The sequence below is a fragment of the Heterodontus francisci genome, chromosome 38 (assembly GCF_036365525.1).
Source record: "Heterodontus francisci isolate sHetFra1 chromosome 38, sHetFra1.hap1, whole genome shotgun sequence".
Classification (NCBI taxonomy): Eukaryota; Metazoa; Chordata; class Chondrichthyes; order Heterodontiformes; family Heterodontidae; genus Heterodontus; species Heterodontus francisci.
Genome location: NC_090408.1, coordinates 44,996,619 through 45,018,394, shown reverse-complemented (window position 1 = coordinate 45,018,394; position 21,776 = coordinate 44,996,619). Strand labels below are relative to the sequence as shown.

Below are 21,776 nucleotides of genomic sequence, written 5' to 3'. Positions count from 1 at the left end.
AGCTAGCAAATTCAACAGTGTCCACTTTGACTTCATCCCATTGTGTCTTATGTACATTCTCTCACGATAGCAGGTATAACTGACCAGTGGTGTACTGCAGTGATCGGTGCTGGGACCCTTGCTGTTTGTAGTGTACATTAATAATTTAGACGTGAATATAGGGGGAACGATAAGTAATTTCGCAGATGACACGAAAATTGGTGGTGTCGTAAATAGTGAGGAGGAAAGCCTTACATTACAGGTCGATATAGATGGGCTGGTAAGATGGGCGGAGCAGTGGCAAATGGAATTTAATCCTGAGAAGTGTGAGGTGATGCATTTTGGAAGGACTAACACAGCAAGGGAATATACAGTGGATGGTAGAACCCTAAGTAGTACAGAAGGTCAGAGGGATCTTGGTGTACTTGTCTATAGATCACTGAAAGCAGCAGCACAGGTAGATAAGGTGGTTAGGAAGGCATACAGGATACTTGCCTTTATCAGCCGAGGCATAGAATATAAGAGCAGGGAGGTTATGATGGAGCTGTATAAAATGCTAGTTAGGCCACAGCTTGAGTACTGTGTACAGTTCTGGGCACCACACTATAGGAAGGATGTGATTGCACTGGAGAAGTTGCAGAGTAGATTCACCAGGATGTTACCTGGGCTGGAGCATTTCAGTTATGAAGAGAGACCGGATAGGCTAGGGTTGTTTTCCTTAGAGCAGAGAAGGATGAGGTGGGACTTGATGACCTGATTGATGTGTACAAAATTATGAAGGGCATTGATAGGTTAGATAGGAAGAAACTTTTTCCCTTAGTGGAGGGGTCAAATAATGAGGGGACCTAGATTTAGGGTAAGGGGCAGGAGGTTTAAAGGGGATTTAAGGAAAACATTTTTCACCCAGACGGCGGTTGGAGTCTGGAACATACTGCCTGAGGAGTGGTGGAGGCAGGAACCCTCACAACATTTAAGAAGTATTTAGATCAGCACTTGAAATGCCACAGCATACAAGGCTACAGGCCAAGTGCTGGAAAATGGGATTCGAATAGATAGGTGCTTGATGGTCAGCACGGACACTATAGACCGAAGGGACTGTTTCTGTGCTGTATAACTCTATGACTCTATAACTCAATGACTCTAAAAGCACTATGGGATGCCTTGATGATAAACAAAGCTGCTAAGTAAATGCAAGTCCTTTGCTTAAGTCACACATGTCAGCAGGCTATTAGATTCTGGGGCATTACATCTGAGTTCCAATCCTATCATATTTGCACTTGCAGCAGGGATTTCTGGAGGGCAACTAAAAGGAGGAACCCTGGCCATTAATTCCACAGACACAAATGCTAATTACACTGCTCCTCCTGCTGCTCTGACCAACATCGTGGAACTCACAGAACAGATATTGACCAGCTCAGCTCCTCACCAAGTACTTTCTGGAGTAACAGGGCACAGGGCAAAGTCCCAATCACACCAAAACCAGTTCAGTACCAGGTGTCCCAGGCTACTGGAGGGCTGGGTGGGGAAGGCAGAGAAAAAGGAATGTGAAGGATGACCACACCATTAAAACAAGTTCAAGCATGTTATATGCCCAACTTCTTTGTCAGGGAATAATGCATGGGGGTTGGGAGCCTGTAAAGTGGAAAAATAAAGTTTCATCCCAGTTACAATTTTCTCCCTTCTGTCCTGAAGGTGAATCGTATAAAGTTCAGTTCCACAGGCACCCTCCCTCCCAGCTAATGATCTGACAAAATTTTGATTTAAATCCAAAAAAAGTGAGTGATGGCAAGCAATTCAACTATGGATGCACCAGAGATGAGCCCCATCACATGGATAGCATAGCAATCAAGGCAAGAAACTAATTGATTTTTCCCTCTCCCAAAAGGAGGGAACATAAATTTTGAAGCCATACATCCAGGAAAGTAATTTAAATAGATGACCTTACCTGTAGAGAACATTTGCTAGAAGATGGAAGTGGCAGAGATAGATACATAAAAGCCTCAAATGTTCGCGACCTTTTATGACAAGTCAGACACTGTACCGTTGACTTAAACTGTCCTTGGAACAAAGCCACAATAATGGATTCATTGAGAAGTTTGTGCTTCTGCCAGGCTAGATCTGCTGCTCTTGTGTCATCCAAGCCATCGGTGTTTTCCTCCTTATATCTCTTTCGGTCGGCCTAAGAGATTAGAAAAAGAGAGAAGTTAGTCTGTAATTCTTTGGTATATATATTACATGTGAAAAGAGCTGAGGGGCTGTCAGCTCTGTGGCCCTTACAGTGCAACAGGAGTGCTTGACTTTACAAAGGGTAAACAGGTAAAAGCAATACTCTAAGGTAAGAGTATTTCAGAATCCCAAACCTAGTCATACTGTAATTGTTTCACCCAACAAGTACATATTCTGCACACAGAGCTGATCAAAAAGCAAGCAAACTGAACATACACCAGCAACAGCAGTGGCGAAACACCTGGCCAGTGGGAGCAACGGAGGTTTGGATTCCATTACCATAGTGCTAACAATGAAAGCTGGGTTTAAACCCACAAGTTATATTATCTTCATATGGACATCCCAGAATGTATTGTATTCATTAGCAAAAAGACCAAAGCCTGACCATTGCTAGCCAATGCAGCTAAACTTCAGCAAATCCTAAGTTTCATTAGATTGCTGCTGAATTTATTGAATGCTATCATCTCGAGAAACAAGATCATTTATTGATGCAACTCAAAAGGCTTTTTATCGGTGTATATTTGGAAAGTTGATTTGTGAGTATTTAGTGCCTTTCTTCCCCTAGTGTTACTGTCTCTCTGCCTTGATCCCAATTCACAAATTTAGCATTGACCTCTTTACTCATTGATAAGGAACTAAAATACAAAACAAATGTCTTCCGTTACTTTTTTTTTGTGATATGACAAGATAACAGGAACAGACAGGCTACAACATTTTTCAATCAACCTGGTTGCTGGAGTGTAAATACAGCTGGAACCCAGCACTGGATTTTAACCTGATACTGGAACACAGGAGGGGCACTCCTTGGAGGAGATCCTACTCGATTTCACTCTGTTCCCAGCTGGGTCTTAATGGATTTATAAGTTCAGCATTGGTAGGAAGCTAAAACTTCTAAACTTGCTTAAACACATCCTTACAAAGAAACAATGGTATAGAGAAAAAAATAAAACTAGGGAGACTACCGTAAATGTCAAAACTATAAAATCAGAAATTATAGCACAGGAGACAACCATTTGGCCCATAGCATGTGTCACGTCATCTAAAGGCCATGATTAAATAATGTCGGAGATGCAGAATTCCACTCCATATCAAGAATTTGCATTCTCCAAACTACCTCACATATTTACATTCATTGCAACAGTGCCTCTGATTTCACAGAATATAGTCAGCTCTTACTTTGTTAAGATCTTCATGCAGTCCATCCATTAGAAACAGAAGCAGCTCCTGGGAATCCTGTTGCACATACCCTGCAAATGTGTCATTTATTTTTCCTATTCGTCCTTTGAAGTCCCTTGGACTGATGCATTTATATTGACCTGACCACAAGGTCTTCATTATCACACCGAACTCTTCAGCCACCTCGCCTTTATGACCAAGAATATTTGACCTATCAAAAAAATATAGAATCGAAATTAGTACACACCAAAGCTTCAAATATGTATACACTTTAGGGAGGGTAGACAGAGCATAACATTTACAGAGTGAGGGTGGAGGGAACATCAACATTCAGTCTAGTTACAAACAGCAGGCAGAGATTTCCATTTTAAACACTGTGAATTATGTATCTACTCAGCTTCAGCACTTGTGAACATCGCTGCTTTGGCACTTTTGAGCAGTCTTGAACCTTCACAATGGCAAGGATTAATCAATGTTCCCTTTAAAATTTAGTTGTTGTGCATGGCCAGTTTATTCAGTGCTTGGTCCCCTTAATTTTTTTTTTTAAAGCAGCCATGCGTGTGGGGTACTTATAGAACAAGGCCAGCACAGTACCTTCTAGGCTGTGTGGTTGCATACCTGCACAGCTTAGTGGGAACACTGAGTATAATGTATATCTTGCATTCCTGGTTGCAGTTAGTACAAATATGAAAATGCTGCTGCAGAGGCAACCCCAAAGCTACAGTTCCGTCAACTGGTTCACCAATGTTCATAAAACTATTAGCCTTGACGTAATCATTTTGACAAAATTTGTATTTATTGCCCATCCCTAGGAACATAGGAGGAGTAGGCCATTCAGCCTGTCGAGCCTGCTTCACCATTTAATTAGATCATGGCTGATCATCTACCTCAACTCCACTTTCCCGCGCTATCCCCATATTCCTTGATGCATTAGTATCCAGATATTTATCAATTTTCGTCTTGAACATGCTCAATGATTGAGCTTCCACAACCCTCTGGGGTAGAGAATGCCACAGATTCACCAATGAATTAAGAAATTTCTCATCGCAGCCTTAAATGGCCTACTACTTATTCTGAGACTATGTCCCCTAGCTCCAGACTCTCCAGCCCGGGGAAACATCCTATCTACATCCCCCCTGTAAGAATTTTGTATGTTTCAATGAGATCACCTCTCATTCTTCTAAACTCTAGAGAATACAGGCCCAGTTTCCTCAATTTCTCCTCCTAAGACAATCCCACCATCCCAGGAATTAGTCTGGTGAACCTCCATTGCATTCCCTCTATGGCAAGCAGATCCTTCCTTAGATGAGACCAAAACTGTACACAATACTCCAGGTGCAGTATCACCAAGGCTCTATACAATTGCAGCAAGACTTCTTTACTCCTGTACTCAAAACCATTTGCCTTCCTAATTGCTTGCTGCACCTCATGAACAAGGAAGCCCAGGTCCCTTTGGACATCAATACTTCCCAATCTCTCACCATTTAAGAAATAATTTTTTTCCTACCAAAGTGGAAAACTACTTTTTTCCACATTATATTCCATCTGCCATGTTCTTGCCCATTCACTTAGCCTCTTTAGGTCCCTTTGAGGCCTCCTTGCATCCTCCTCACAAATTACATTCACACCTAGTTTTGTCTCATCAGCAAATTTGGAATTATTACATGCCCCTCACATCCAAATCATTTATGTAGATTGTGAACAGTTGTGGCCCCAGCACTGGTCCTTGCGGTACTCCACAAGTAATAGCCTGCCATCCCGAGAATGACCCGTATATTCCTTTTATCTGTTAAGCAATTCTCAATACATGCCAGTATAATACCCCCACTCCCAAGTGCTCTAATTTTATTTGCTAACCTGTGTGGGACCTTATCTAAAGCCTTCTCAAAATCCAAATAGACACATCCACTGGTTCTCCTTTATCTATGCTACAAGTAACATCCTCAAAAAACACCAACAGGTTTATCAAACATTATTTCCCTTTCATAAATCCGAATTGACTCTGCCCAATCATATTTTCGAAGTGCCTAGTTATCATATCCTTAATAGATTAACATTGCCCCTGCTACTGACGTCCAACTAACAGTTCTGTAGTTCCCGGTTTTCTCTCTCTCCCTTCTTTCTTGAATAGTGCCCTAGTTGCCCTGGAGGTGGTGCTGGCAGTGGTGGAGAGCCACCTTCCTGAACTGCTGCAGTCCACGTGGTGTGGGTACACCCACAGTGCTGTTAGGTTGGGAGCTCCAAGACTTTGATCCATGACAAAAAAGGAGCAGCAGTATATTTCCAAATTACGTTGGTGTATGACTTGGAGGGGAACATGATGTTCCCATGTGCTGCTTCCCCTGCTTCTAGGTGAAGAAGCCAGTAGATGGGTGCTAATCAGTGACTGTTTTGTCCAGGATGGTACTTTACACCATGTAAATTTGTCCCTAGCAATTTTAGATATCTAGGTAAAGGAGCTCTGAACTGTCAGACTTTTTTTTAAAAATCCTTTCGTTGGATATGGACATTGTTCTTAAAGCCAGCATTTATTGCCAATCCAAATTGGTGATTAGGAACAATTCCAGATATAGATTGGGGGAAGGTGAATATGACTTCCAATCTGCCTGGGATTTTAACCATTCCTGCAGGAGGGCCACTGAGAAGTCAGCAAGTTCTCTGCAAAGGGTTGGCTTTCAGTTTATCTACTTCTTTGCCAATATATTGGCTAAAATCTCTACAATCCAAGCAAAATAACCTTCAACTATCTCAAGTTTTTAACTGAATGGTGAATTCAAACCCCTTCAATGTTTTGGAATGTTGCCATGCAGGGTTCTAGATTTTAATGTGGCCAACAGGCATTGTTTTGGATCGATCCAAGTCAGCCGTGGCTCAATGGGTAGCACTCTTGCCAGAGTCAGCAGGTTGTGGATTCAAGTTCCTCTCCAGGACTTGAGCATATGAAATCAAAGCTGATACTCCAGTGGAGTACTGAGGGAGTGCTGCACTGTCAGAGTTGCCATCTTTCGGATGAGGCCCCGTCTGCCCTCTCAGGTGGCCATTATTTCGAAAAGCAGATTTATCCCCAGTGACATGGCCAATAGTTATCTCTCAATCAACACCACTTTAAGAAAAATAAAATTATCCAGTCGTTATGCCGTTTGTGGGAGCTTGTTGTGTGAAAACTGGATGTTGCGTTTCCTACATTACAGTGACTACAGTTCAAAAGTACTTAAATTGACTGTAAATCACTTTAGGATGTCTGGCTGTCGTGAGAGCTGCTATATAAATGCAAGTCTTTCTTTGCTTCCCTTTCATCAGGCCATAATCTCACTTACAAGTTTTTACCTATTAATATCTTGTTGGTAGTAATTTTTATTGAAGTACTCTGCCAGACGGGGAGTATTACACAAACACTGCAGGATGGAGTTCATGTAGCAGGTGTTGCCAAGGTTTCGCAGACCAGTCAGTGCTCGCCCCATTCCCCCATATACAGGGTTCAAGTTTCGGATCTGCGAAGCAGAGGGGCTGGAGATTTCAGTTTTGCTGTAGCCAGAGGGTCTGCAAAGATGCAAAAAATCCATTTAATTTATGACAAGGAACAATGAGCTAATTTCAGAATTATCAATTATAATCAACTTTTCAGAGATTTTGTGATGCATGTACTGTCTGGTCATATAAAAGTGTGAAGAAACCCAATTTTTGTAACTGTTAGGTGCAGAATTTGTTTATAATTGGCTGTGGTTATTCAAGATTATCTCCATAATTTAGGTGGTTATATTAACATATTATAACATGGAGTAATTAGAACACTGAATTACAGCCATGGTTTCCCAAATAGACCATCATCTTAAAGGGTCTTTAAGTCTGGATGTCTGCTGAAGCACTTTTCATTGGGATAAGGGGTCGGTGAGAATGGGCAAACATGTTTACCTCAGCCAAGTCTGAGTTTTCTGGGTGCCAAAAGTCCAGGGTGGCAATGACAGATTTAGGAAAAAGTCACTGGCCCAAGTAGGGAACAAAATAATAAATCTTAATTTTTGAGTTATGTGGTTTGAGAAATTAAAAATAACCAGACAGTAGCTTATTGACTTTAAAATTAATGAGAAGAACCTACTTGGTTTCCCGATTGACTCTGGGCACTAGTTTTGTTGTCACCTTGCTTTGCTCATCCTGAACTGCTTGGGCAATATCCGGTGAAGAGAATGAGCGTTTTAATTTGGGAACATAAACATCTGTTGCACTTTGCGGTTTGGCTTTGTGAGCTGGAGGAGTAGCAGGTGGTGTAATCGATGGGACCATTTCAGGTGGATACATATGAACAGAGTTAGTCGGTGAATGATAGTAACGGTAGGTTCCAGTCACCACATCAAGAAACTAAAAAAGAGCCAATACGAGGTGAAAGTTCCACTTAAGATGAGATTTGCTCTTTTCTGTTACAATATCAAAAAGGAGACATCAGTAATGAAACTTATTCTAAGATATGATTTTGCTGAATTATGGAAAAAAGTTCGCAAAATGTACACAAGAGTTATCTGTTTTTGCGAAGCTGTGTTGTACATGACAGAACTGGCTATCCTAGCACAAGGAGAAAGGATTTACTGCAGAGTTTACAGGCACAACTTGGATTGCTAGTATTTCCTCATACCAATATTAATTTTGGTGTAATTAAACATAAACCACTACTTTGTCGGATGACAAAGCACATTGGTGCAATAAGCTGTGATGCACTGCTGCTACGTACATTATGATTCCACATAGAGTTCTTTATCTCAGCTGTATTACTTTCACAAAGAGGAATAAACAAAAAGAGTCAACCTCCAGTAGTGGCCTGTTGGGAACAGATGACTTGCCCATCACAATTGTGCCTGTGACAGAGCACGCCAAAAAAAACAGCAGAGGACAAATGTGATTCTTGTTTCCTTAAAGTTAAACAATTTTTTCACTGAGTTAGGCAGTAAAAAGATGCAAATGAATCCCTTGGGGAAAAATATCCATCTTGATTTGGCCAGATCATGATTGGTCACTATACCTTCATCCATCCTAATGGTAAACCTGGAACTGTCCGGCCCATTTCCTCACTCCTTGCTCTGGTTAATGTATCTCTTTGTTCCTATAAAAACAGAATCCTTTAATGGTTTTGGGCAGACAGCAGGAAGGAAAATATTCTCTGAAACAAAACTGTTTTTGCACAAGCACACATATATTCCACCATCTTGATTATACTTTTTGCCCTAGGCTGCAGCTATTGTACATCTGAAGCAACCAACATGATTTTGGGGGGTGGGGTGGGGGGAATGCAACACTATCAAACTCTCAATAGCACCTCCAAGTTACCAATAATTTCAAAAATAGAATTAGGAAATAGGTACTGTTTCAGATACTGAGATCTAGAACATAAGCAAAGGAATTTATGTATTACTGGTTGATGTGCTGTGGTGATGCAGGGAATAACTGGACCAAGGTGCTCAGATATCATTCTGTCCCCATTTTAAAGTTATACATTCTGCCCTTATTTTGTTCATTACTACATTCATATTTATAATTTAAAAAAAGTCACTAATTAAACCCCGTCTGTGCCTGTAGTACCTCCACTGGTGGGAGGGGATAATTACAGCATGACAAATTTACATAGGCACTTTCCATTATAAATGTGAACATAGGAATTTAAAATTGGAAAGCTCACAGGAAGCAGATGCGATATTTTCAAACACATTACTGATATGATTAGCAAAAGCAAAGCCTTCAACTAATAAGAACTATGTTATCAAGCAGTGCAATGGTTAATTCTCGATAAATTTATTCACAGCATTGCTGTGAAGTTTGATTCTAAGACCCCTGGTTAAAGTAAAGGTTTACATGATATAGCACCTTTCACAACCTCAAGACATCCCAAAGCTCTCCTTAGTCAATGAAGAATTTTACTTTCTGAAGTGTAGTCACTGTTGTAATGTAGAAAATGCAGCAGCCAACTTGTGTACAGCAAGATCCCACAAACAATGGGATCACTAGATAATCTGTTTCTTTCAAGTGATGTTGATTGAGGGATAAATATTGGGCAGGACACTGGGGAGAACTCCCCGACTCCTCTTTGAAATGGTACTGTGGGTGGGATCTTTTACGCCCACCTGAGGGGGCAATCAGGACCTCGGTTCAACATCTCACCTGAAAGACAGCATCTCTGACAATGCTTCCCTCAGTCAGCATTCCCTCAGTACTGCACTGGAGTGTCAACCTAGATTTTTATGCTCAAGTTTCTGGAACTTGAACACACAATCTTCTGCTTCCGAGGCAAAGCGTGCCACCCACCGAGGCATGGTTGACACCGATCCATTGTGTGAACGGAGGCCATTTGACTCATCATGCCGGTGTTGTGTTTAGTTCTACCAACCACTCTAACTCTGCAAGTACCTGTCCAATTCACTTTTAAAAATATTTACTGAATCAGCTCCCACCAACTTTCAGGTTAGAGCGTTCCAGATCCCGACAACTCAGTGGGAAAAAAAAACTTCTCATCGCCCCTCTAGATTTAAAATCATTGGTAAAAGATCGATGACCTCTGGGCATTGACCCAGTCACCAGAGGGTATAATCTCTATTTACTCCATCAAAACCCATCAACTTGAAAACCTCTATTAGGTCACCTCTTAACCTTCTCTGTTCCAAGGAGAACAGTCTTAACTTTTTCAACTTATCCTCATAACTAAAGAGCCTCATCCCTGGTAACATCCTGGCAAACCTTCTCCGTATCCTTTCTAAAGCTTCTGATGCAATTTGAAAAATGTGAGCACATCGAGGATAACCAACATTGGGATGTAGCAAGTCAGTATTTCACGATTTAACAACAACTTAGATGATGGTGAAATGGAACCAAATGGACATTAGCAGAATTTAGCATTAGAATGTGATAACAATCTTAGAAGAGACACTTTAGTTGTGAGGGACTCTTTGAATGATGGGATACTTGACCACTATTCTGGGATTGTACAACTCTACTTAATTGCTTCAACAGCCTGTGTAAACATGCTGTCCTTGCTTCACTAATCAAAGAGATAAGGGGACGACTGGAGATTAGAGAGGCAGCAATAAACCCTGGGAATTAGCAGCCTCAAGGCTGGGAGCTGGGGGCAGAGACAACAGGAAAACATCTGTTGGGGTCATACAATCCAGTTTATTGATCAAGTCGTAAACCTGGTACGTGTCAGGGGCAGAGTCATGGCTATTGCACCCTATAAATGTGTGCTGTAAACTATCGTTGAGAAGGCTCTCGGGGGGGTAACTGAGAACTTCTTTCTTGCATATGCTTGAATCAATGTGCCTTTGCAAAGCAGGTGTGGAAAGAGATGCAGTGGTTTTTGTCAAGGTTCATCCCAAGCAGCTCTGTAACACAGGAGTCTGTGCTCTACGGGCTGTTCCCAGGGACGCACACCGAGACAAACATCAACTGCTGCTGGAGGACTATCAATTCGGTGAAAGACGCCCTTTGGTCTGCCCGAAACTTGCTGGTCTTCCAGCGCAAAGAGTTGTCCACCACCGAATGTTGCAGACTGGCACATTCCAAGGTCCAGGACTACGTGCTGAGGGACGCACTAAAGCTTGGGGCAGCCGCAGCAAAGGCTCAATGGGGAAAGACCACAGTGTAAGGTTCCCCCACCAAGCTGGACTGAGGGGCTGGAACCATGGGAAGCCCCTCGAACAGTATCGTTAATATTCTCAATTGCTGTAAATGTAAAACTGTAATTGACATGACAATTGTGAAACGGAAGGGTTGGGAAGAAACTCATGACATTATTGAAAGAAACTGATCTCTTTTGCAATGTTTGTATTTTTTCGTGCTGTTTGGAAACTGTTTGGCAATGTAATTTTTACAGATTTTTATGAATAAAGTATATTTTGGAAATAAAAAAAAAATATGCTTGAATCAAGTCTTTGCTTGCTTTAATCCCATGGACTCGAGTGGTTAGCTTTTTCCACAACGGGATAGAAAGCCACATATCCAAATTTGCTGAAGACGAGGTGGCATCATAAGCCATGTAGATGTGAGGATAAAAATCACATATTAATAGATTAAGTGAACTGTAGCAGCTGGATTTCAATGTAGGCAAATGTGAGGTCATTCACATTGGATCTAAACATTCTAAATGGTGAAAAGCTAGAGAGAATGGAGGTCCAGAAAGACTTGGGGATCAAAGTACATAAAGTGCAAGAACGGGTACAAAAAAAATAATGAAAAAAGCTAATGGAACGCTGGCCAGTATCTCTCAAGGACTAGAATATAAAGTAGAAGTTATGTTTTAGCTATACATTACATGAACAAAATTAAAAATTCTTGGAAAATTTGTCATCCCAGTAATTCTAGTTTATGTTACAAACGTCAGGTCTCTGTGTCACCTTTAAAAATCACAGGAATTAGATAGAATGCAGCAGTAATTCCTACTTGGTCCATTGGGCCTGTGCTAGTCGTCACTGGAACCATCTACTCATCCCATTTCCCTTCCCTTTTATAGAATTATAGAAATTTCAGGCAGAAAAGGATAAAAACATTCTTCCTGATTGATCAGGTTTTTTTTTCCTTCACTGTTTAATTTGTCATTTTTCTCCTTTCTAATTGATGAATGACAAATAGAAAATAACCAATTACAGAAAATATCTTGCTAATTTCAATTTTCTTTTCACATTTCACAAAAAATCTATCCAATCAAACTGAAACAAAAAGGTCACTGAAACTACATTTCCCTCCCTCTGGAAGAAGGGAATTCCACTTTTCTCAATTTCCAGACGGAGCAGCATCCAGAAGGGATTGTAAAAAGCATGGCACTAAATGCATGGTTGGCTGTGGCACAGATCTCCCATTGTACTAAACTTCCAATCTCCACAGCCCATTTGAGTCATCACAGGGAAATGTTGAGAAAAGAGCATGTGACTCATGCAGCCAGGAAGTTGGTAAGGGGATAAACTAAGAACTGGAGGGAATCTACAAGCCACTAACATCTAAGAAGCCAGCTTCAAAAGGGATACTGATGAGGTCTTGCGATTAGATTACAAAAGCTTTTAGCTACAGCCGAATTGTGGCCTGTTGACCCCAGGGGTAAAGATTAAAAAGGGATCATCAGCAATTTAGTTAAGTGCAGATATACAGATAAAGGAAGCAGAGATGTAAAAATGGGCACAGACATACAAATCAGTTCAGCAGGCTCATTACTAGATTATAGCTGTATCATTTAAGTTCTCTAAAATGGATAATGAAACGGTCATTAATTTTAACCTTTGTTAGTACGATGTTCATTTTGTTTGTTAATGCAATGTTTCCAAGTGAAGTACCTGCTTTTCTATGTTTGTGCCACTGCCCTCGGCCTCAGAGACAGATTGCTCATCACTTTTCCTTGGGTCTACTTGATCTCTCATCTGGCTTTCAATTTTGCCCTTTTTTTCCAGTGATGTCTTTTCTTGCTCCGCTAATCTTTTTCTTTCTGCTTCTTCTTTCCGCTGTCTGTCCTCATGTTCCTGCATTCCCTGCTCATTTTCTCTGCACTCTGTCTCTTGCTCCGCTTTTATTTTAAACTCTTTCTTTTCCTCCTCACACAGTTCTTTTACTTGACGCTCTTGCACTTCCATTTCTCTCTCCAATCTCTCCTTTTCTTTTCTCTGTTCTTCCTGCCTTCTTTCACGCTGTTCTCTCTCCTTTCTGGCCTTCTCACTAATGAGCGCTGCTTCAGCGTGGATCTGATTTCTTTCTTCAGCAGTTAGCGAATTCTGTGGTTCCACAGATGGCTTTGACGACCGATCAGGAATCACTGGTCCATTGTGAACAGGTAGATCGACAGCGCCAGCAACCTCCGACTTAGGTTGAGACCGATCTGGCAGTTTCAGTGAAGGCTTTTTAGTGCGATCAATCTATATATAAAAGCACATTGTAAGGTTGTAAATTACCATGAAGACAAAGACCTTCACTTAATGTAACAAAACAAATTTAGTACAGGTAATCAGACACAAGATATTCAACTCATGTACAACAGAGGTACAAAGAGCAAAAGAGCGTGAATAAACACAAAACTCATTTCTATGGCACCTTTCATGACCACAGGATGCCCCAAAACATTTTACGGCTAATGGAATACTTTCAAAGTCACTGTTGAATTGTAGCAAACGAAGCAGCTAATTTGTGCATAGCAAGCGCCCACAAACCGCAATGTAATAATGACCAGAGAATGTGTTTCTGATGTTGAGTGAGAAAAACATTTTGGCCAGGACACCAGGGATAATGCCCCTGAACTACTCTAAAATAGTATCTTGGGACCTTGCGTCCATGAGGGGGCCAATGGGGCCTCAGTTTAACGAATCATCTGAAAGATTAATCTCAAACAATGCAGCACTCCCTCAGTATTACAGTGAATACAGTGGAGACATCCAGAACTGTATGAGCAGAAAATTCCTCAATTAAAAATTGGGAAGACTGAAGCCATTGTTTTTGGCCCCTGCTCCAAACTCTATTCCACAGCTACCAACCCCATTCCTCTCCCTGGCAACAGTGAGATCAAGCCAGTCTGCTCACAACCTTGGTGCCACATTTGACCCCCGAGATGAGCTTCTGATCTCATACTTGTGCCATCACTAAGACCACCTCTTTCCACCTCCATAACATTGTCCAACTTCGCCCCCGTCTCAGCTCATCTGTTGCTGAAACCCCCATTCATGCCTTTGTTACCTTTAGACTTCGACTATTCCAAACACGCTCCCGACTGGTCTCCCACATTCTACTCTCCGTAAACTTGTCATCCAAAACTCTGCTGCCCATGTCTTAACTCGCACCAAGTCTCATTCCCCTATCACCCCTGTGTTCGCTGACCTACATTAGCTCCCAGTCAAGCAATGCCTTGATTTTAAAATTTTCATCCTGGTTTCCAAATCCTTCCACGGCCTCACCTCTCCCTATCTCTAATCTCCTCCAGCCCCACAACCCTCAAAGATCTCTGCACTCCTAATTCTAGCCTCTTGTGCATCCCTGATTTTAATCACTCCACCATTGGTGGCCGTGCCTGCAGTTGCCTAGGCCCATGCTCTGGTTTGCCCTCCCCACACCTCTTCCCTCTCTCTCACTTTCCTCCTTTAAGACTCTCTTTAAAACTTACCTCTTTGACTAAGAGTTTGGTCATCTGACCTACTATCTCCTTTTGTGGCTTGGTGTCATACTTCGTTTCACAATGCCAGTGAAGTCTCTTGGCACGTTTTTATTACATTAAAGGCACTAAATAAATTTAAGTACGTGTTGCTCTTGTGGTGGCCTTGATTTTTGTGCCCAAGTTCTGGAGTGGGACTTCAACCCAGAACTTTTAACTCAGAGGCGAGAGTGCTACCCATTTAGACAAGCCTGACACCTAAGCTACAGTTTTATCACAGAATTGATTCAGTGCAGGAGGCCACCATTCGGCCCATCATGTCCACACCAGCTCTCTGAAAGAGCAATTAACTCAGTCCATTCCCACGCCTTCTCCCCGTAGCCCTGCACATTCTTTGAATGCTTCAATTGAACCAGCCTCCACCACGCATTCAGGCAGTGCATTCCAGACCTTAACAACTCGCTGAGTGAAAAAGATTTTCCTCATGTCACTTTTGCTTCTCTTACAAAATACTTTAAATCTGTGCCCTCTCGTTCTCGATCCTTTTAAAAGTGGGAACAGTTTCTCTCCATCCACTCTGTCCAGACTCATGATTTTAAATGACTATCAAAAGTCACCTTTCAGCCTTCTCTTCTCCAAGGAAAATAGTCCTAATTTCTCCAATCTATCTTCATAACAGAAGTTCCTCATCCCTGGAACCATTCTCATGAATCTTTTCTGAACTCTCTCCAATGCCCTCATGCCTTTCCTAAAGTGCGGTGCCCAGAACTGGATGTAATATTCCAGCTGAGGACGAACTAGTGTCTTATACAAGTTCAACATAACCTCCTTGCTCTTGTACTCTATGCCCCTATTAATAAAACCCAGGATACTGTATGCTTTATTAACCACTCTCTCAACCTAACCTGCCACCTTCAATGACTCATGCACACATACATCCAGGTCCCACTGCTCCTGCACCTTCAGAATTGTACCCTTTACTTTATATTGTGTCTCTGCATTCTTCCTACCAAAATGAATCATTTCACATTTCTCTGCATTGAACTTCATCTGCCACCTGTTTGCCCATTCCACCAACTTGTCTATGTCCTATTGTGTTCTACACTATCCTCCTCACCGTTCCCAATGCTTCCAAGTTTTGTGTGATCTGCAAACTTTGAAATTGTGCCCTTTGCACCAAGGTCTAGGTCATTTATATCAGGAAAAGCAAGGATCCCAACACGGACACCTGGGGAACTCCATTACAAACCTTCCTCCAGCCCAAAAAACATCCATTAACCACTACTCTTTGTTTCCTGTCACTCAGCCAATTCCGCATCCATGTTGCTACTGTCCCTTTTATTCCATAAGCTACAACCTTGCTCACAAGTCTGTTGTACGGCACTGTATCAAATGCCTTTTGAAAGTCCATGTACACCACATCAATAGCATTGCCATCAACCCTCCGTTACCTCCTCAAAACATTCCAGCAAGTTAAACATGTTAGTTTACCAAGCAGAATGGCTAGATAACACCTGCAACTCACTACATATTTTCAATCTTAGCCTGTGCAATCAACGCAAAATACAAAACAGCAGATAATTTTGACAGAATTCCAGTGGGGGTGGCGAATGGGAGGGAGAAGTTGAGAGAAAAAAAAAAATGGTACATGTAGCAAATGATGCATTGTCTGCTCTTGCCTGCCTCCTAATGGTTGGCTGCACATCAGCAAATGCTGAAAAGCACCTCAGTAGTAGCAACTAAGGTGGGAAGGTTAGTACACCAGATGAATGCATGGCTGGAGAGATGGTGCAGGAGGGACCAGTTCTGGGGAAGATGGGACCTGTACAAGTCGGATGGTCTGCACCTGAACAGGACTGGGACAAATATCCTTGCAGGAAGATTTGCAAGTGCTGTTGGGGGATGATTTAAACTGGATTAGCAGGGGGATGGGAACCTGAGCAGAGTTTTGGATAGGACAATTTCAGGGCAGGGAACAGGATGCAAAAAATTAGCGAGTGACTCTGAAAGGCAGAAGAAGCAAAGATTAAAATGTGCGCAACACAGGAATTTGGCAGTGTTAAAGGGTATTTATTTGAATGCAACGAGTATAAGTAAATAAAGCCAATGAGTTGAGGGCACAGATAGATACATGGCAACATGATATCGTTGCTATAACGGAAACATGGCTTAAAGATGGGCAAGAATGGCAGCTCAACATCCCTGGACATAGAGTTTTCAGGCGTGAGAGAGGGAGATAAAAAAAGTGTAGCATTATTAGTTAAGGAATCAATAACAGCTTTGAGGAGGGATGATATGCTAAATGAATCATCAAACGAGGCCATATGGGTGGAGCTCAAATAAAAAGGGGGCATCTACATTACTGGGAGTGTACTACAGGCCCATAAATAGTGAGACGGAGACTGAAGAACAAATATGTAGGCAGATTTCAGAGGGCAAAAATTTTAGGGCAATAATAGTTGGGGATTTCAACTAACCCAATATCAACTGGGATACAAACAGTGTGAAGGGCACAGAGGATACAACATTCTTGAACTGTGTTCAAGAGAACTTTTTTAGCCAGCACATAAACCCGAGAGGAGGGCGCAATTCTAGATTTAGTCTTTGGTAATGAAGCTGGGCAAGTGAATGAAGTAACAGTGGGTGACCATTTTGGAAATAGTGACCATAATACAGTTAGTTTTAGCATAATCATGGCAAAGGACAAAGATAAAACAGGAGCAAAGGTTCTAAATTGGGCGGAGGCAAATTTTATGAAACTGAGAGGTGGCCTGGCGAAAGTGGACTGGATACAGCTACCCGAACGAAAATCAGTGGCAAACCAGTGGGAGGCATTCAAGAGCGAGATATTACGGGCACAGTGTAGGCATGTCCCAACAAAGGTTAAGGGTGGTACTGACAAATCTAGAGCCCCCTGGTTATCTAAAAGCTTACAGGGTAAGTTAAAGCAAAAAAAGAAAGCTTATGATGATCACAAATAGAACAAAGAACAAAGATAATTACAGCACAGGAACAGGCCCTTCGGCCCTCCAAGCCTGCGCCGATCCAGATCCTCTCTCTAAACATGTCGCCTATTTTCTAAGCTTCTGTATCTCTTTTCTTCCTGCCCATTCATGTATCTGTCTAGATACATCTTAAAAGACTCCATCGTGCCCGCATCTACCACCTCCGCTGGCAATGCGTTCCAGGTGCCCACCACCCTCTGCGTAAAGAACTTTCCACGCATATCCCCCCTAAACTTTTCCCCTTTCACTTTGAACTCGTGTCCTCCAGTAATTGAAACCCCCACTCTGGGAAAAAGCTTCTTGCTATCCACCCTGTCTATACCTCTCATGATTTTGTACACCTCAATCAGGTCCCCCCTCAACCTCCGTCTTTCTAATGAAAATAATCCTAATCTACTCAACCTCTCTTCATAGCTAGCGCCCTCCATACCAGGCAACATCCTGGTGAACCTCCTCTGCACCCTTTCCAAAGCATCCACATCCTTTTGATAATGTGGCGACCAGAACTGTACGCAGTATTCCAAATGTGGCCGAACCAAAGTCCTATACAACTGTAACATGACCTGCCAACTCTTGTACTCAATGCCCCGTCCGATGAAGGAAAGCATGCCGTATGCCTTCTTGACCACTCTATTTACCTGCGTTGCCACCTTCAGGGAACAGTGGACCTGAACACCCAAATCTCTCTGGACATCAATTTTCCCCAGGACTTTTCCATTTACTGTATAGTTCACTCTTGAATTGGATCTTCCAAAATGCATCACCTCGCATTTGCCCTGATTGAACTCCATCTGCCATTTCTCTGCCCAACTCTCCAATCGATCTATATTCTGCTGTATTCTCTGACAGTCCCCTTCACTATCTGCGACTCCACCAATCTTAGTGTCGTCTGCAAATTTGCTAATCAGTCCACCTATACTTTCCTCCAAATCATTAATGTATATCACAAACAACAGTGGTCCCAGCACGGATCCCTGTGGAACACCACTGGTCACACGTCTCCATTTTGAGAAACTCCCTTCCACTGCTACTCTCTGTCTCCTGTTGCCCAGCCAGTTCTTTATCCATCTAGCTAGTACACCTTGGACCCCAAGCGCCTTCACTTTCTCCATCAGCCTGCCATGGGGAACCTTATCAAACGCCTTACTGAAGTCCATGTATATGACATCGACAGCCCTTCCGTCATCAATCAACTTTGTCACTTCCTCAAAGAATTCTATTAAGTTGGTAAGACATGACCTTCCCTGCACAAAACCATGTTGCCTATCACTGATGAGCCTATTTTCTTCCAAATGGGAATAGATCCTATCCCTCAGTATCTTCTCCAGCAGCTTCCCTACCACTGACGTCAGACTCACCGGTCTATAATTTCCTGGATTATCCCTGCTACCCTTCTTAAACAAGGGGACAACATTAGCAATTCTCCAGTCCTCCGGGACCTCACCCGTGTTTAAGGATGCTGCAAAGATATCTGTTAAGGCCCCAGCTATTTCCTCTCTCGCTTCCCTCAGTAACCTGGGATAGATCCCATCCGGACCTGGGGACTTGTCCACCTTAATGCCCTTTAGAATACCCAACACTTCCTCCCTCCTTATGCCGACTTGACCTAGAGTAATAAAACATCTGTTCCTAACCTCAACATCCGTCATGTCCCTCTCCTCGGTGAATACCGATGCAAAGTACTCGTTTAGAATCTCACCCATTTTCTCTGAGTCCAAGCATAACATTCCTCCTTTGTCCTTTAGTGGGCCAATCCTTTCTCTAGTTACCCTCTTTCTCCTTATATATGAATAAAAGGCTTTGGGATTTTCCTTAACCCTGTTTGCTAAAGATATTTCATGACCCCTTTTAGCCCTCTTAATTCCTCGTTTCAGATTGGTCCTACATTCCCGATATTCTTTCAAAGCTTCGTCTTTCATCAGCCGCCTAGACCTTATGTATGCTTCCTTTTTCCTCTTAGCTAGTCTCACAATTTCACCTGTCATCCATGGTTCCCTAATCTTGCCATTTCTATCCCTCATTTTCACAGGAACATGTCTCTCCTGCACGCTAATCAACCTCTCTTTAAAAGCCTCCCACATATCACATGTGGATTTACCTTCAAACAGCTGCTCCCAATCTACATTTCCCAGCTCCTGCCGAATTTTGGTATAGTTGGCCTTCCCCCAATTTAGCACTCTTCCTTTAGGACCACTCTCGTCTTTGTCCATGAGTATTTTAAAGCTTACGGAATTGTGATCACTATTCCCAAAGTAGTCCCCTACTGAAACTTCAACAACCTGGCCGGGCTCATTCCCCAACACCAGGTCCAGTATGGCCCCTTCCCGAGTTGGGCTATTTACATACTGCTCTAGAAAACCCTCCTGGATGCTCCTTACAAATTCTGCTCCATCTGGACCTCTAACATTAAGCGAATCCCAGTCAATGTTGGGAAAATTAAAATCTCCTATCACCACCACCCTGTTGCTCCTACATCTTTCCATAATCTGTTTACATATTTGTACCTCTATCTCACGCTCGCTGTTGGGAGGCCTGTAGTACAGCCCCAACATTGTTACCGCACCCTTCCTATTTCTGAGTTCTGTCCATATTGCCTCACTGCTCGAGTCCTCCATAGTGCCCTCCTTCAGCACAGCTGTGATATCCTCTTTGACCAGTAATGCAACTCCTCCACCCCTTTTACCTCCCTCTCTATCCCGCCTGAAGCATCGATATCCTGGGATATTTAGTTGCCAATCATGCCCTTCCCTCAACCAAGTCTCAGTAATAGCAATAACATCATACTCCCAGGTACTAATCCAAGCCCTAAGTTCATCTGCCTTACCAACTACACTTCTTGCATTAAAGCAAATGCACCTCAGACCACCAGTCTCTTTATATTCATCATCTGCTCCCTGCCTGCTCTTCCCCTTAGTCACACTGACTTCATGATCTAGTTTCTTACAGGCTTTTGTTACTACCTCCTCACTGTCAACTGACCTCAATTGGTTCCCATCCCCCTGCCACATTAGTTTAAACCCTCCCCAACAGCGTTAGCAAAAGCACCTCCAAGGACATTGGTTCCAGTCCGGCCCAGGTGTAGACCGTCCAATTTGTAATAGTCCCACCTCCCCCAGAACCGGTCCCAATGTCCCAAAAATCTGAACCCCTCCTTCCTGCACCATCTCTCAAGCCACGCATTCATCCTGACTATTCTTTCATTTTTACTCTGACTATCACGTGGCACTGGTAGTAATCCTGAGATTACTACCTCTGAGGTCCTACTTTTTAACTTGGCTCCTAACTCCCTAAACTCTGCTTGTAGGACCTCATCCCGTTTTTTACCTATATCATTAGTGCCTATGTGCACAATGACAACTGGCTGTTCACCCTCCCCCTTTAGAATGTTCTGCAGCCGATCTGAGACATCCCTGACCCGTGCACCTGGGAGGCAACATACCATTCGGGAGCCTCGTTTTCGACCACAGAACCGCCTATCTACTCCCCTTACAATCGAATCCCCTATGACTATAGCCCTTCCACTCTTTTTCCCGCCCTTCTGAGCAGCAGAGCCAGCCACGGTGCCATGGACCTGGCTACTGCTGCCTTCTCCTGGTGAGCCATCTCCCTCAACAGTATCCAAAACGGTATACTTGTTTTGGAGGGAGATGACCGCAGGGGACTCCTGCGCTGCCTTCCTGCTCTTTCTCTGCCTTTTGGTCACCCATTCCCTTTCTCCCTCAGCAATCCTAATCTGCGGTGTGACCAATTCACTAAACGTGCTATCCACGACCTCCTCAGCATCGCGCATGCTCCAAAGTGAGTCCATCCGCAGCTCGAGAGCCGTCATGCGGTCTAACAAGAGCTGCAGCTGGACACACTTCCCGCACGTGAAGGAGACAGGGTCATCAGCCATGTCCCTGAGCTCCCACATTGAGCAAGAGGAGCATGATACGGGTCTGAGATCTCCTGCCATTTTTAATCTTAAGTTTAAACTTAGTTAAATGAAAAAGGAACGAAAAGTTTTTACCAATCACAATAAAACCAGAGAAATCGAAAAAGCCTTACCTTATAAACACCCCACCGAGTCCTTTTTTTTTTTGGTTAGAGGAGGAGGGCGGGTGGGAGACACTACAAGTGTGGTGTCTCGGGTTCAGAAACCGCCCAAATATATAGTGTTTTACTTACCCAGCAGCCCCCTGGCCTCCGCCGAAAAACAAAAGGAAATTAAATTTACTTTCAAACTGACTTTCCCAGCTGCTCACACGCTGCTCCCGAAAAAGCTGCTGCACTGAAAGGAAAGTTATTTTAAACCG

At 42.8% G+C, this 21,776-nt stretch overlaps 1 protein-coding gene across 7 annotated transcripts in view; it reads right to left on the bottom strand.

The window, feature by feature from the left end:
* usp8 (ubiquitin specific peptidase 8) overlaps positions 1 to 21,776 on the bottom strand; it is an 86,246-nt gene that overhangs the window by 19,894 nt on the left and 44,576 nt on the right. For all 7 annotated transcript variants that reach the window (XM_068018307.1, XM_068018310.1, XM_068018308.1 and 4 more), the window contains exons 11-16: positions 12,681 to 13,253; positions 8,393 to 8,473; positions 7,478 to 7,737; positions 6,709 to 6,921; positions 3,382 to 3,592; positions 1,925 to 2,158 (exon numbers count right to left, since the gene is read on the bottom strand). In XM_068018307.1, coding sequence (XP_067874408.1) covers positions 1,925 to 2,158; positions 3,382 to 3,592; positions 6,709 to 6,921; positions 7,478 to 7,737; positions 8,393 to 8,473; positions 12,681 to 13,253 — 1,572 coding nt within the window. The remainder of the gene's footprint in view (positions 1 to 1,924; positions 2,159 to 3,381; positions 3,593 to 6,708; positions 6,922 to 7,477; positions 7,738 to 8,392; positions 8,474 to 12,680; positions 13,254 to 21,776) is intronic.